At 35.1% G+C, this 17,236-nt stretch overlaps 2 protein-coding genes across 4 annotated transcripts in view; one reads left to right on the top strand and one right to left on the bottom strand.

Moving 5' to 3' along the window:
• TRMT10A (tRNA methyltransferase 10 homolog A (S. cerevisiae)) overlaps nt 1-4,068 on the top strand; it is a 14,909-nt gene extending 10,841 nt beyond the window's left edge. For all 3 annotated transcript variants that reach the window (XM_011943187.1, XM_011943188.1, XM_011943186.1), the window contains exons 7-8: nt 2,008-2,113; nt 3,642-4,068. In XM_011943187.1, the coding sequence (XP_011798577.1) occupies nt 2,008-2,113; nt 3,642-3,910 (375 nt within the window). In that variant the 3' untranslated portion in view covers nt 3,911-4,068. The remainder of the gene's footprint in view (nt 1-2,007; nt 2,114-3,641) is intronic.
• A 6,940-nt stretch (nt 4,069-11,008) lies between these two features.
• The window catches only part of LOC105512660 (chromosome unknown open reading frame, human C4orf17), a 39,070-nt gene continuing 32,842 nt past the window's right edge, over nt 11,009-17,236 (bottom strand). The window contains exons 6-9 of the mRNA XM_011943185.1: nt 15,578-15,659; nt 13,964-14,171; nt 12,886-12,929; nt 11,009-11,402 (exon numbers count right to left, since the gene is read on the bottom strand). Coding sequence (XP_011798575.1) covers nt 11,203-11,402; nt 12,886-12,929; nt 13,964-14,171; nt 15,578-15,659 — 534 coding nt within the window. The 3' untranslated portion in view covers nt 11,009-11,202. The remainder of the gene's footprint in view (nt 11,403-12,885; nt 12,930-13,963; nt 14,172-15,577; nt 15,660-17,236) is intronic.

The following is a 17,236-nucleotide window of genomic DNA, read 5'->3' as shown; positions in this document are numbered from 1 at the left end:
TAGGCTTCAAAGATTCTAATTTTGAGAAGAGATGAAATTCATATTCTGTATTTTTTTATTGACAGGGAAAAATAAAACTTATAGTCAGTTATTTATAAGTTACTTTAGCTCTTGGCAAAACTGTGAAACATTGACTCAATACAAACCATCAGTTGAGAAATTGAGCTTTTCTTTCTCCTGTACTCTGTTTTTTGACCATTTCAGTTCTGGTTAGACATAGGCTTCAAAGATTCTAATTTTGAGAAGAGATGAAATTCATATTCTGTATTTTTTTATTGACAGGGAAAAATAAAACTTATAGTCAGTTATTTAAAATTTCTCAATTCAAGTTTTCATTTAACTTGTCTTTGCCATTTGTGCAAAGTAGTGTTATTGGAAATTTAATTTTTTTTTTACATTTATGGGAAGAATGATGGTGATTCTATAGGAATTCAGTTTAAGTACAGTCGTATGTTGCTTAACAATGGGAATATGTTCTGAGAATTACATCATTAAGCGATATCAGTATTATAAAGTGTACTTACGGACGGTACTTACTAGATGGTATAGCCTACTACACATAGGCTGTATGGCATAGCCTATTGCTCCTAGACTACAAATCTATACAGAATGTTACTATACTGAATAGTGTAGACAACTGTAACATAATGGTCTTTGTGTTTCTAAACATATTTAAACATAGATGATATAAAAGATTTTAAAAGTACAGATTATGTGTGGTATACATGTATAGAGCACTTACCATGAGTGCTGCTTGCACAACTACACGTTGCTCTAGGTGAGTCAGTGAGTGGCAAATAAGTGTGAAGACCTGGATATTACTGTACACTACTGTAGACTTTATAAATACTGTACACTTACTCTACACTAAATTTATTTAAAAATTTTTCTTCAATAATGAATTAACCTTAGCTTACTGTAACATTTTTACTTTATAAACTTAATTTTTTAAACTTTTGGACTCTTTTGTAATAACATTTAGTTTAAAGCATAAACATTATACAGCTGTACAAAAATATTTTCTTCATATATCCTTATTCCATAGGCCTCTTTCTATTCTTAATTTTTTAACTTTTTAAAATTTAAAAAAAAATTTCCTCTTTATTTTTTAACTTTTTAAACTTTTTTGTTAAAAACTAAGACACAAACACACACATTAGCCTAGGCCTACATAGAGTCAGGATCATCAAAATCACTGTCTTCTAATTTTATATCTTGGTCCACTGAAAGGTCTTTAGGGGTAATGACATGCATGGAGCTGTGATAACAGTGCCTTCTTCTGGAATGCCTCCTGAAGGACCTGCCTGAGGCTGTTTTATATGTAATTATTATTTTTTTTTAGGAGTAGGAGGAGTACACTCTAACGATAAAAAGTATAGTAAATACGTAACAGGTAACATAATTATTTATTATCATTGTCGTGTATTATGTACTGTACATAATTGTATGTGCTGTACTTTTATGTGACTAGCAGAAGGTTTGTTTCTGCCAGCATGACCACAAACACATGAGTCATGTGTTACAGTATGATGTTCCAACAGCTCCAAAGTCACTAGGTGACAGGAATGTTTTAGTTCCATTATAATCTTATGGGACTGCCACTGTAAATGAAATCTGTCGTTGCCTGAGACTTCGTTATGCAGTGCAGGACTGACTGTATTTAAAACTGAGATAAAGGCAGGGTAGAATGGGGAAAGGTTATTTGAATCAGGAGACATGTGAGCCAGATTTTTTTTGTGGTTCTGCTGCTGAGGAGCTTTGTAACTGGGCAGGAAGCATGTCTTTGGTTTCCTCATTTGTAACTTGAGGAGCTTAAAACAAATGTTCTGCACATTGACTATACTTATTTTCAAGAGAATGTTTCCAAATGAACAGTAAAACACGCACATACCCCCCATTCAGGTAATAGTCTCTGAACTATAAATCTTATCTAAAAATTATTTATACTATTACAGAAACTTTAAATAAGTTAATGTTCTTGTCGAAGTCATAGTGTCTTTGTTTTAGGGACTCACATATAAACAAGCATCAGATTATGGAATCAATCATGCACAGCTCCCGCTTGGAAATTTTGTGAAGATGAATAGTCGAAAAGTTTTGGCAGTTAATCATGGTAAGCTATAAGGGATAAACTGAAAATATACCTGAGCGAACATTGTGAGAAAGAATATTGCATTTAATATTTGAACAGGTAGAAAGTATTACACCTTCCTGGAGACAAAATTGTAAAGCGTAATCATTTATAATTTGTTTAAGTAAGAGAATGCGTATTAGAAAATTTTGAAAATGTACGAAAGTGTTAAAAAATTAGCTATGTCTTACTACACAGAAATACTTGGTATTAACTTTTTGGTGTTGACTTCTAGTTCTTTTCCTATGTATATATATTATTATTTATTACATAATTGGATTTTTAGTATATTACGTACAGTGTTATAAATCTGGGATATTTTCTCTCCTTTATGACTTTATTTTTTCATGTCATTGAATGATTGTTAATGGTAGCCAGGCACGGTAGCTCACGCCTGTAATCCTAATCCTAGCACTTTGGGAGACCGAGACAGGCAGATCGCTTAAGCCCAGGAGTTTGAAAACAGCCTGGACAACCTGAGGAAACTTCATCTCTACAAAAAACACAAAAATTAGCTGGGCGTGATGGTGGGTACTTGTAGTCCTAGCTATTCAGGAGGACAAGATGGGAGGATCACCTGAGCTCAGGAGGTGGAGGCTGCAGTGAGCCATGGTTGTGCCACTGCACTCCAATTTGGGTGACAGAGTGAGACCTTGTCTCAAATAAATTAATTAATTTAAAAACTTATTGTTAATAGCTATGTAATAGTCCATCATTTGAATATACAATAATTTAACCATTCTGCTATGGTTGAATTGTGTTTTTTTCTTTTTGCTGTTGCAAATAACATATCCATTCTTGTACCTGTCTTTGCCTTGACTTTGCTTTAAAAAAATTTTAAGCCGAGTTTTTAGTCAATACACAACTACTTATTAAACTTCTTATACACTAAATACTTTCTATATAGCAGGTTCTAGAGAGTTATAAAAATGAAATTATTGATTCAACAAATGAATTGCCTCTCAAACCTTTGATATGTAGTGGAAATTACTTTTTCCACAAAGTAATTCAGGTTTGCCCTTCAGCAGTATGCTGATGTGAGTACCCTGCAGACAATATTGATACTGTCTACTACAACCAATGGGAAAAGAAAAACAAAATAAAAAAAGCAGGCAAGGAGCTCCTGGCATGAGTGGCTCTTTACAGGAAACATGAAGAAAGTTAAATGAATGCTAACTAGGTTGTTAGCATGTAAAGGATAAAGACGTGAAGGGGCTAAAAAAGAGTAGGAGAGAAACTGAAAAGGTCTTTATTGATTATAATTGACATGGGATACTGGTAAATTTCTGAGTGCTTAAGAACTGAACTGAGAAAAAGCTAGATAAGAGGTAACAGGCTTGAGTACTTGGGGCAAATTGGGCTTGACAGACAATAGAAAGAAGAGATAAGAACAAAGTAGTTATTAGGACAAACTAGCACTCTTAACACAAAGATAATGTATTTTAAAAGACATTGTGCAGCATTGTGATGAACTTGGCTAAGAAATGTATGGAGTTTGTCTTTATTGCAGTGTTTGAGATTATTCTGGAATACCTAGAAACAAGAGACTGGCAAGAAGCATTTTTTACTATCTTGCCCCAACGGAAAGGAGCTGTTCCCACAGACAAAACCTGTGAAAGTGCTTCTCATGACAGTCAGTCTGTCAGGATGGAGGAGTGTGAATCGGACAGTGATTCCAGTGAGGAGGAATACAGCAGAAATGAACTAGATTCACCACGTGAAGAAAAGCAGGATAAGGAAAATCACACCGAATCTACAGTGAACTCTCTGCCACAGTGATGTTACCTGGTTTCCTTTTAGTTTAAGGAAAAATTAGGAGAAAGCGAGGTGCTGTATAGAATATTGAAATTGGAAGAACATTTTATTTTCTGTTAATTCTGTTGTGAATTTTAAAAACTTTTTTTTGGACCTAAATAATAATTAAAAAGCCCTTTAAACTTTGTAGGAAAGCCGGGCGCGGTGGCTCAAGCCTGTAATCCCAGCACTTTGGGAGGCCGAGATGGGCGGATCACGAGGTCAGGAGATCGAGACCATCCTGGCTAACACAGTGAAACCCCATCTCTACTAAAAAATACAAAAAACTAGCCGGGCGAGGTGGCGGGCGCCTGTAGTCCCAGCTACTCGGGAGGCTGAGGCAGGAGAATGGTGTGAACCCGGGAGGCGGAGCTTGCAGTGAGCTGAGATCCGGCCACTGCACTCACTGCACTCCAGCCTGGGCGACAGAGCGAGACTCCGTCTCAAAAAAAAAAAAAAAAAAAACTTTGTAGGAAAATATTTTTGATTTAGAATAAGAAGATTTAAATGTGTATTTTTGTTTGTTTTTAAAGCCTCAAATAGTAGTTTCTAGATAATTTTACTTTATTAATATATTTTCATATTCTTTAGAATGTGCCTTCTGAGCTTTCAGTTTTTTAATTTTATAGTCACATCAACATCTTTATGATCTATTGCCTACGTATCTGTGAGGGCACATATTCATAAATATACTGTCAGTCTATCAGAATGTTGTGTATGGTAGGTTACCCCCTATTTGTAGCTTTTATGTTTAACTTAGTTACTTGAAAGAAATGTAGTTATTTTAGGAAGAAGTATCAGTTTGATAGACTTAGTTCATTTCTTTTGGACTATGGAACGCATATCTGTTCCTTCTTTGTGATGCCTTTTTATGGTTCTGAAGTAATTACTGAAGAGTTGAGAATCTCTTTAATGCATTTTCTTAATTCTTACAATGGTGATAAGTTACTTCAATTATAAAATTGAATTTTGCAGACTAAATTATTTTGTAAGGCTGTTGCTATTGAAAGATCAATTTTGTCTTTACCTGCATTTAAAATGGAACAGCTTTTAGCAGCTGTGGTTTTTTTTTTCCATATATATTTTTAATTTGTTGGCTCTTAAGATGAATAAAGTTTATATGTGCATCTGCCTCCTCTCCTATAAGAATATGCATACTAATGTATGTTTCTATAAATCAAATACACATGTGAAAATATGCATGTAAATATATTTACATCTGTCCTCATCATGTATGGTTCTCAGTATTAGTTGATGATAACATGATTGATTTGCCATATATCTGTATTACTTGAATAATACTGAAATGCTTTATTATTCTGTAATACTGAATACTTATTGTATTACTTGAATGGTTGTGTTGAACACCCTAAGAACAATTTGAATTTTATTAAGTACAAAAATCCTTAACTAAACATTTGTATGGGAATGTTAGCAAAAAATAATAGTGTAAAAGGGAGCTGTTTTAGTTTCCTATCAGTAATTGTATATGCAGTTAAATGTTTAAGGTAAAATGGTCTCTGTCATGGCTAAAAGATTTCAGTAGCCTTCATTGAGTTTGGGTAAAATGAGTTGCTGTTCTTTTGTCTTCTTTTTCATATATAAAAGTTGTATTTTAAAAATGTGTAATATACTATATATGTTACATACTAACATATATACACACACAGAAAGTTTATTGGATTTAGTACTGATATTTACTGTCTATTTTTGTTACTTACTTCTTAGTAATCTATTATAGTTACCTATTTTAAGGTGAGGTCTATAGGCAAGATATGTAAGTAAAGACAAGCCCTACAATTTTAAAATAACAAAGCTTATGTCTTAAGTTGTATTTTTTCAAAGGTTCATGTTTTTCTGAGTAAATGTGGTTTATTAGCATGAAATATTATGCCTTTTACTTAAATTATGTAATGTAAAATAGGGCACTGTTTAATTATGAAAGGTGGGGGAAAATCATTCCAAATAAAAGTTTAATTTTTATTAATTATAAAAAACTCTGTATCAGTTTCCTAGATGTACTATAACAAATTACCACAAAGTGGGTGGCTTTAAACAACAGAAATTTATTGTCTTAACAGTTCCAGAAACTAAATGTCTAGACTCACAATGTCCCAGTGCCATGCTTCCTCCATAGGCCCTAGGAAAGAATACTTCCTAACCTCTTCCTGGCTTTTGGTGGTTGCCAGCAATCCCTGCTGTTCCTTAGCCTATGGTGGCTTGACTCCAATCTCAGTTTTTGTTGTCAAGTGGTCTTCTACCCTGTTTTCTATGTTTGTATCCGTGTCCAAACTCTTTTTCTAGGGAGACCAGCATTGGATTAGAGTTCACCATGATCCAACATGACCTCATCTTGACTACATCTGCAAAGATACTGTCTCCAAATTAAGGTCACATTTACAGGGTGCCATGTGTTAGGATTTGACATATCTTTTGGGGGACACAATTCTACCCACTACAAGCCTATATCTTATCTAGGATGTTGGTGGCAAGAAGGCGAAAAGAAGGCAAAGATTACTACCTCTTTTGATATAACTAGTTTCTGAGGTATTTAAAATTTTGGTTTTAAAAATATTAAGCTTTTTGCTCATTTTAATGTATCCTTTTCTCTCAACATTGTTTTGGTTTATTTAGGTTATCTGTTAAAACTTAAGTAAATATTAAAGTTACTTGTGTTAGAACATAATAAAGGTAAAGAATTAAACTACCTAAATAAATGCATCAAAAAATATGTCTGTGGAAATATAGAATTTCCTCACATTTAATTTCTTTAATAACCTACAGTCATCATAAAGCAAGCTCATTCTTAAGAGAAGAACCATGCTTCATTCTGATTCTCCAGAGATTGGTGCTGTTGACATTATAGCATTTGAAAATGCTCAGAGTGGAAAAACCAAAAACGAGAAAAGAAAGTAATTCTACTGAATAAACATCTTTTGGGAGGTGAATGAACAATGATGAAATCCACCAGTTACTGGCAATTATAAAGCAAAAGGACATACTATTTCACTTTATAGACAGAAAAGGTCACAGAAATGATGTAGATAAAAGGCAAGAATTGTCTATAGAGCCCTGAGAAAGTATACAGACAACAGGTGTAAAATGAGATAAAGAAAAATAGAAAAGAGAATGGCAGGGATTCAGATTAAGGGCAGTAAAGGCATATAGTAGTCATTAAACTTTGATTTCAGTTAGCATGCGGGTATTTATCTCTGTTTCCCTGTCTCATTACCAGACAAACAGTAGTCATCTAATAAATGTGAAGAAGAGAAGCAGTGACAAAATCAAAAGGTGGTATATTGACAGAATCAGTGGAAACAGTAGGGAATTGGACTAAGCATAAATTTTGCCACTGCCACTGTTGTGAGACTTTGGATGAGTTATTCAACCTTTGTTAGGTCTCAGTGTTTTTATATGTAAAATGGAAATGTTACTCCATTTACTCTCTCTCTTAGGGCTTGAGCAAACAATTGTCAAGCAGTAGCTAACAATTCTATTGGCTTTCTCATTTCTTGCCTCATTTCCCTTGTTTGTCAGTCTTTTTGACATTGCCTGCCCTAAAATGGTAATAACGTATAGGCTTTTGTTTCAGGCTATGCTTTCTGAGGAACCCAGGCTTAGGTAAGATTTTTAAAATGTAAACTTTCTAAGTTACCAAATGAACACTCACTAAACAAAACAAGGAAATTACAGATCATTTAGTGAAACATTTATAAAAGCAACAAAAACAATGCTAACATAAGATACAATCACACAACAAAATCTGTATGTCCTATCAGCAAATTTAAATGATCCAAAAATCTCCCAGATTGGATTTAAAAAAGAAATACATGCTGTATTTAAAGCTACTCAGCAATATTGAAAATAAAAAATAGAAAAAGACATACCAGGCTATAAAATGAAGTCACAAGTCACAATCTTAACATTGGATAAGGTCCAACACATTACAAATAAAGAAAAGGAGAAGGGCATGTTATAATTGTCAAGAATGCAGTCCTTATCTGTGTATCAGGTAACACAGTATTTGAAGTCATTGAGAGCCTTTGGGAATTAAATGAAACAATACATCAGTGTAAGGAATCTTTAACTCGTATTTCTCAACCTATGACAACGTAAGTAGACAAAAGATGAATATGTGGAAAATGTACATGCTATAATTAATACAGATAGTGATATCAAATTTTGTAGGCTGAAAAAACAATAGTGCAACTCATATTCATAAAAGTAACTATATTAGACCACAAGGAAAATTTTCCAAAAGTAACAATATAGGCAACTCCTCTGATAACAGTACGTTAAACTGAAAAATAAACTTGGTGAGATGGGATGAAAGCCTCACTTTTAAAATTTTTTTCTCGGCCGGGCACGGTGGCTCAAGCCTGTAATCCTAGCACTTTGGGAGGCCGAGACCATCCTGGCTAACACAGTGAAACCCCGTCTCTACTAAAAAATACAAAAAATGAGCCGGGCAAGGTGGTGGGCGCCTGTAATCCCAGCTACTTGGGAGGCTGAGGCAGGAGAATGGCGTAAACCCGGGAGGCGGGGCTTGCAGTGAGCTGAGATCTGGCCTCTGCACTCCAGCCTGGGCAACAGAGCGAGACTCCGTCTCGAAAAAGAAAAAAAAAAAAAAAATTTTTTCTCAAGAACTTATTATATAAAAGAGGAGAACAAATCTGAAATTATGTAATATTTTGAAAATAGAGATAATAAAAACACTACATATCAGATCTATAGATCTAGCTAAAGCTGTGATTAGAGGAAAATTCATCGCTTTAAAATATTATGCTAATAAATGAGAATGACTGAATATAAACATATTAAGAAGATTTGACTCAAGGCATTAGAACAATAATGAACCTAAAGAAATAAAAAGAAAAAATGGAACTTAAAAACTGGAAAGAGATACAAAATAGAAATAGGAAAATTGTTGGACATAAGAATAAATCCAAGATCTGATGTTTTTTGAAAACGGTAGCAAAATGTGAAAGTAATTAGCTAACTGGATCAAGAAAAAAATTACAAATACATAAAAATGAGATTGCGGAATAAACAAATTTAGATGAATTATGAGGTAAATCTCAATTCTATGAAAATAAACTTGGAAACCTGGATGAAATGGATAATTTTCTGGGAGAACATGAAGTTCCCAAATTGATCCTTCTCTCCAAAAATACAGAAAATATAAATAGACCAGTTACCACAGAAGAAATAAAATTGTCAAAAAGCTACGACCCCCCAAAACACAAAACCTATGCAGTCTGATAGATGAATGTTAGCAAATTTTTAAGGAAAAAGAATTCGCAATGCCATTGTAACATCTTCATAACAGAAAAGCGAGAAAGAGCGCACTTCATTAATTTTGTGAGTTGAGCATAATCTTGTTATGTGTCAGTAGCACCTAGTGCTTAAGCACATAGATTCTAGCCATACCTTGAGCCAGCCATGAAATTTTTGTGTTGGAGAAAGTTGTCCACCAAAAGCTAATTTTTGTTAACATAGAGCATAGCTGTAATTGGAATACGATTCCCACTCAAGAGTTTTTAATCAGTTTCCCTTTCAGTTATACTAATTCTCAACCATGTAGTGTAACTATAAGTGATATTTACCATTTCAAGGCCAAGACTTTAAGCAGATATATCCTCGTTGTGGAAGGCATAATAATGTCCCTTTCAAAGACCCTAATTCCCAGAACCTTTGAATATGTTAAGTTACATGGTAAGGGGGAATTTAAGGTTAAAGACAGAATTAATTTGCTAATCAGCTGACCTTAAATGAAGGAGATTATCTTGGATAAGCTGGATAACAGACCCGATGCAATCACAAAGGTCCAAAAGTGGAAGATGGAGGCAGAATCAGCATCAGAGTGATTTGTTATGAGAACAACTTGACTGACCATTGCTGACTTTGAAGATGAAAGAGAACCATGAAGCAAGGAGTGTAGATAGCCTCCAGAAAATGGAACAGGTAAGGAAACAAATAGTTCCCTAGAGCCTAGGAAAGGCATGCAGTCCTGCCACACCTTGGTTTTAGCCCAGTAAGACCCATTTCAGATCTCTGCCTACAGAATTGTGACAGAATACATTTGTGTTTCATTAAGTCACAAAGTTTGTGGTAATTTGTTACATCAGCAATAGGAAACTAATACTTTACTCTGATTTTTTCTTTTGCCAGCATGGTACAGTTGACAATGGAGCTTTAGGTGATGGTCGAGCCACAAGGTAGAAGGATTCTGGGCCTCTAAATCACCAGGTAAAGCAAAATCATCTTTGAAATATACACTGTAGACTCTCATGTGGGAAATAATTGTATTTGAATGATAGCATTTGTTACAACTTACCCCATCACAATGAGTTCAAATCTGTGCCTCAACTTTCTTATTTTAAATAATGAGAAAAATAAGAGTAGTTACCTCAAATAGTTTTTGTGAAAATTATTATACCTAAAGTGTTTAGAATGATTCCTGACACTCAGTGTGTTATCATTAAAATTTAACATATACATAGACATGCGTGCACATACACACACCACACACTGAATTTATAGTTTCTCTGATGAACATCAGCGTGAACATTCTAAATAAAGGATTGACTTATTGGTAGGTAGACTGCAGCAACATGCTCAAAGAATCATATTTGTGGCCCAAGAGTGGTTTCTTTTAAAAATACAAAAAATTCAATATGAAATGTTAATATCCACCATTAGTACTGACTGAAAACTAGTTTCTTTCTAGCTCATGAGTTAGAAATAATTTGTATATGTGTTCTTTTTGGAGGGGAGGGGAGCATTTTTTCATAATAGTTCAACAACAGTGAGACACCAGATGATAAAAATCATCTCACATGTTAAAATTCTGTTGTTGGGTTTTTGTTTGTTTGTTGTTTGTTTTTGTGGTGATGGTGGTGTTTTGTTTTTTGTTCTTTGTGTTTTGTTTCCTCCAACAGAGTTTGGGGTAGATGTCAAAGTGTAACTGCCTAATTCTGATTATGGATGATTTTTCTAGTATCAGGGCTGTATGCTCATGTACTAATAGTGCAAGACTGGAAACATAGTATATAAATAAACATATTTCTTTTACACATAGTATTAACTACAAATGGAAACATCATTTCCAGTAATATTTATTTGTAGCATTACATACATGTATTTTTAGATTTACATGTGCTACCATAAAGAGGACCACTTGATTCCTCAATACCAAAAATATACATTTGAAAAATAATTCGATGATGTAAATGGTAAGCTCATATTCATGAAAGAATTCACCCAGTCTAGAACTTCTACCTTCGGTATGTTGAAGGATAACCTGCTCTTTGGGGACAGAGGTTGTATTCTTGTATACTCCTTGCTGACACTGGTTTTGCTGATCCACTTTCCTGAGTGTTAGGCCTGGGAGGAGACTTTGGTTTGCTGAAATATTCTGCAACAGGTATTTTCATATTATTTCTTCTTATAAATGATGGAGGCTTGTGCTCAGCCTCTGAAATAGAGAAAAAATCTAAATAAGACCATAATCAAGACATTGAATACAGCTTCTCCATGTTTTAGTAGTAAATTATCTACAAAAAACTATGTGAAGTTTAGGTAAGTCAGAAAATCAGATACACCCAAAACTCATAAAATAATATATTCCTTTTTTTTTTTAACCACTTGCTCATCTTTAATGAGTTATTTGTTCTGTAACATGCAGGATATGTTCCTTCACTCTCAAAAGTAAACATGATTTTGATTGCAATGATATAGAGTTGGTTATGGGTAAGAGTGATGGGTGAGAATGGGACAGTGAGAGAAAGAAGGAAGATCTATGGTCCTGATAGATGCAACAAAAGAAGAGACAAGCAGGCTAAAACAAGTTAATTGTGCTCATAAGACCTACATAGTTGCACCCAAGCAGGAATAGGGATGTAAGGAGATGCTGAATATCAACAATGGAGAGAAAGGGGCATGACTGGGGAATTCTTATACAAAAAAGTTCCAGATATATAAATGATAAAATATGTGTGGGCCTTACAGGTAAGACATCAAGTTGAATAATAGAAACCATCACTGTCATGATGTTATAGTCCCAGGATGAGGAGTTTGGTAGGAGAGGCCAGAAACAATAGGCTGTTCTTGGGGTCTAAGTAGGGGAGTACTTTGTAATTTTTAAACTATACTTACTATTGGCTGTTAGCAGATAGTGCCTCTTTTGGGTTTGGTTAATCACAGTGGAACTTGCTGGGGTCTAGGGTGACCCCAGTGAGCTCTAATTGACTATATATCATTCCTGGTGTAAAGGGAACTTGTAGAAATGACAAGACAGATTTTTGTATAAAGCTTGTAGATACGCTTCATAGTTGTTGCTCTGTAGTCATGAGTGCTCTGCTTGTTTTAAACCTAGAAACTGCCAAACCTACAAGGATACTTTGTTTGGGCTATTTTGGACCAAGGTAGGACTTTCCACAATTCTTGATTCTCCCTGGTGCCCCTATAGACTGGAGCTGGGCTTCTGGTGGGACACAAAACTGCTCTTTTCTATTGTATTTTTGCTGTCTCGTAGGTCACCTGCTTGTGGCTGATTGCCATTTTGCCCTTCTCTCTGGTTGACTTTGTTTCCAGTGAAATTATTTAGCTCCACTAAGCTCTGAAGAACCAAAACTCTGAGATCATTATCCTTTTGTTAGGTCAATGCAGGGTTTCCCTTTTCACTGACTTGCTATAACCAAACCTATAGTTCCTGTTGTCCTGCTGACTTGCTTCTCAAAGAATGTCTGTCCCTGATCAGGCACTTTGCCTTTCAAAACAAAGGTAAATTTATCTTTATGAGAAAGTCAGCAGATACTCTCACAAGAGTTGATCTGGAAATTACTATTGTATTTTTCTGTTTTTTTAAAAGCACTGATCCTTAAAATCTGTTCTCTAGGTCATTAGTACTTACTGGTTTCTTTATACCAACTCAGTAGCTACCAAAAACTGTACTTAACCTTTTGGTACTTCCTTGCTTTCTGCAGATCCTTGACTTGACACTCTAGATCAGTTGGAGAAAGAAAAAAGTGAGTTTCACAGATACGAAAAAGTATTTTCTATAGACTACACTGTCATCAATAAGTTCAGTGTGTGTGTATCTTAAATATGCTACCCCAATTCTTTGTTTTTTTTTTAATGCATACAGTGCTAAATTTACTTCCCAATGAAAACTTCTTCTTACTTTGAGTAAATATCTAACTATTGTATCATATATTAAGGTAGAGATTACCTTACTATCTTCCAGTTTCAGATTTTATGGAAACTTTAAGATAGCGACAATTAGCAATATAATTTTTTTGTCTTAATGCTTTTTAAATTGACGTATTTATATTTTCAAAAGTGTGTTTTTCCTCTAACTTTAAGCTTTACTCAATTTTTAATTGTAAAGCAACAAGATTTTCTCTCCAAGCTTAAATAATATCCTACCATACATTCTTTCACCATGATTCTACATAAATATATATTTTTCTTCTGTTATTGAAATTACAGCATTTAAGAAAAATTTCTCCTTCAGTAATTTCAATTATTTTAGTAGTTATTTTTCTCTCTAGGGGGCCCCAGGAGTAAATTAGAGAAAATTAAGTGAAGCAATTTATTTTAATCTTGCATTGTTCTACACAAAAAAGTGAAACCTGTGTGATACACATTTAACAAAATATACACTAACTGTAACAATACAATTTTGATTTCCTTAATTGCATCTATTTTTAGTTAAACTATAAAAACCTTTATTATCTTAGGTTTCTAGGTAGCCATTCTTGCTTTTCCCTTAGTGGAAAAATAATTTTTCTTAAAAAGAAAGGTTACCAGATAAGAAAGATATAGTTTCTGCCAAAATGTTCTAAACAATAGAATTGAGAACAATTCTTATATTACATATATGAAAATGAAAGCAAATATATATTGCAGTCATTTACTGAATAAAGTGGAGCTTTAGAACCTCCTGTTTAACATTTTGAAAGGTAAATAACAAGATAATTCAAAATCTTCATATACCATAGGCCCTCCCTCTAGGAGGCCATTATATCTAATTACCTGGTTGGTTGATGCCCTTCTGTATCTCTGGTCAGCACTTTTGATTTTACAAGTACATTTTGGGGCAATTTAACTGTGGGTGGTGATTTAACTGTGGTTGGTTTCCCAGTCTCTGGTGCTGGTTCCATTGAGGTGTTTCTTCTGTGATGAGTCAACAGGTTTATCTCAGCAAGCTCAGAATGAATCAAAGCTGAGACCCATTCTTTTTCTGTTTTAAAAGATAAAAAAGGGTGGGAGGAGTGAAGGTTGCAATTGTCATTTTGGCTAGAAACACAAGATTATCCAGCTCCTGAATATGAAAGACTGGTCATCTATTTTCTGGATAGTTACCTATGTGGGAGTAAAGACTTCTGCAGAAAAGTTGGTTCATTTTAACATGGTTTCTGTTGACCTGTGATACTGTAGAGTGCCCAGAGTAGTTAACTCACTGAGGCACTTGTCCCTGAATAGCAGTGGAATAGTTTTAAAATATTGAGTACAGTAGCCAGTCTTACAGGCTGCCACCAAAGATATAAGGATACCTATACAAAAATAAGAAGTACAATATGATTCTGTTAAAATACAGACTAATAGGTAATAAATAGTTACAAGCATATCTAGGAAGATATACACCAAAGTATTCACTTAAGTGATGTCTGTGGTGATTTTATTGATTATTTCTGTTCTGTCTCGTCTCTTTTTTTCTTTCTGGTTCATCTGTTTTTTCTCCCAACAATAAGGATTTATTACTTGTATAGTTTATTAAATGTTACATTCTTAAAAAGGAAAAATAATTGGAAGACAACTAAAGACCCATTGCCTCTAAGCACTTTTCAATTGCCTAAAAAGTAGTGTTGAATTCCTGGAGCAAGGTAATATTTCCAAAATGCTTCCTACTTTAAAACATTAGACTGTTCCTCACACATTGGTACTTCCTAGCATTGATCAGTGCAGTGATTCTCAAAGAGTGGTCCTGAGACCAGCATTATCAGCAACACCTGGGAACTTGTCAGAACTGCAAATTCTCAAGTCCACTGCAGAGATTTTGCCTCAGTCAGTAGGATGACCAGCTACATTTGAAGATAGCTGCTCTCTGCCACTTATCAGTGTCTCGATTGGGAATGGCATGTGTTTTCATGAAACAGGACAGGAAGGGCCCAAAAGAGGTTAGGAGATGACTGAGTTGATGGTTTTGCTGGGCAACTGGAAGAGCTGTTGCAGGTTGGGTAGCTGTTCTACTGTTCTACTGTTCTCCTTACCAAAGGAAAGAAAGAAGCTTTGTGTTCAGAGTTAACAACAGGTCAGAGGATGTGCTCAGGGAGGCCGCTGGGTGTGTGGTCTCTGGAGGAGCACAAACCAACTCTAGCTGAGAATAACACCTCCCTTGGACACGAGTGTTTCATGTCACCCAAATGAGTTCAATTTAAGGCATACTGAATTTTGGGTTCATTGAATGACCCACATGCATGCAGCTGGATATGCAGAACAGCAATTACCTTATACTGAAACATTGCGGAAATAGTACTGCAACATTATCTTTGCAAACCCAACGTACAAAACTTCAGATATTGGCATATTTCCAGTTTCTGACAATAAATTGAGCTCGGTGTTTTAAAATGTGTATTTTAATCGCACCTTTTGAACTTGCATGAAGTAGCCACTGTAAAACTTCTGTCAGAGAATCAGTATGCAAAATGTCACAGAGCTTTGCCAGGATCTGACAGAGAACATTAGAGTTACATATGAGCAAATAAATAGTACAAGGTTTATCAGTTTTCCTTTACCTTCTCCAAATCCCATCTTCCCAAATATCACTCTGTATATGATGTGCAATTAAGTCAGTTGAGATTTTTAACTCAGGAGCTCAATTTCAAATAGCACACAGTAGAATCCTAGTGAAAACAACATTTCCAGCACAATTAACAGTTTAGGGTAGGCTATGGAGTGTGTTTGTCTGAGGTATTGCTCCTCATAAGAGGACATTAGCTGTGGGAGTCTGCCCGCAGACCCTGACCTAAACGACAGATGAATAAAACGTACATTGACACACAGATATTCTGTTTTGCCAGTACAGCCGAGTGTCCAACTGCCTGCACACCAAGAGAGGTTTGTCACTGCGGCTGGCCCTGAGCAGCTCGCACTCCAGGCATTTATTTGATAAACAATTCACAACAGAAGCTTTGAGTAAACACACTTGCGGATAATTAACATGGTTAAGAGAGTTCTAGGAATGATTAAAGCTCAGGTACCCAGGTCTAAGGTAAATATAATTAGGGGGCGATATCCCTAGTCGACCTCCCCCAAGAAGGCCATCTGGGTCAAAGGTTAGTTAATGGAGGTAGGGATAACAGACAACTGGAGAAGCCTCTATTGTCCCTAGTATTTACCCGATGACCTAATGGTCCAAGGTAAGAACCAGCTGCCTTCAGTTTGTTCAATTATTACAAGCTCTGTAACCTTTCAACCTTCCAAAAGGTTTGTGACTATTCCCTATAACTTTCCCTAATATTTCCCTTTAATATTTCTACCACCATCCTGAGTGAATCCCAGCATTTGTCTTGCCTTGTCTATTCAATACCAATGTCTTCTAGTAGGAATATACTTTTGGTGAATTTATCCTTCCCACTGTACCATAGGGTTCTAATGAGAATCCATCAGTCACAGAACTGGCCCCATCTGCCCTGCTCCTCTCCATAGTCTGAGAGAGAGGGATGTGATCTGGGCTCAAGTCATCGTTGTACCTCAGTTTCTTGAACACAGTGATTGGCCCAATGGGATAGGAATACAATTCCCTTTATTTATTCAGAATGCTTCCTTGAGATTTTTTTAAAAAACTCTGGAGCTACAGGCTTAAATGTAGGTGACAGTAGAGATAGAAATATGGAATAATTAATTCTCATAAAAATGGACTATCATAAGCATTAAAATAAAAGTACAATGTGTTAAGTAAGCACAGGTAATGAAGTTTCCTGACTGAGTCTTAATTGTGTCTGCTGTTAGAATTTAGACATATCTGATATTCATATCTATCTCCTGAACTTCAGTCCTGTATATCCATCTGCCTACTAGATGTATTCACTTAGCTATACTATAGATATTTGGGACACAAAATATATAAAACAAAATCCACATTTATTTTCCTAAAACCTGCTCCAAACTTACTTTTCCTCCTGGTTCCCCTGTCTCAATGAACAGCACCAACATACATTAAACTGTCCAAACCAGATGCTGAGATTCATCCTGGACAACTCCCTTGCCCTTTTCTAAAACATAATGTCAGACAAATTCAGTAAA

Source organism: Colobus angolensis, unplaced genomic scaffold (assembly GCF_000951035.1).
Source record: "Colobus angolensis palliatus isolate OR3802 unplaced genomic scaffold, Cang.pa_1.0 Scaffold217, whole genome shotgun sequence".
Taxonomy (NCBI): domain Eukaryota; kingdom Metazoa; phylum Chordata; class Mammalia; order Primates; family Cercopithecidae; genus Colobus; species Colobus angolensis.
Note: the sequence above shows the minus strand (reverse complement) of the source record. Positions and strands in the feature narration are given on the sequence as shown.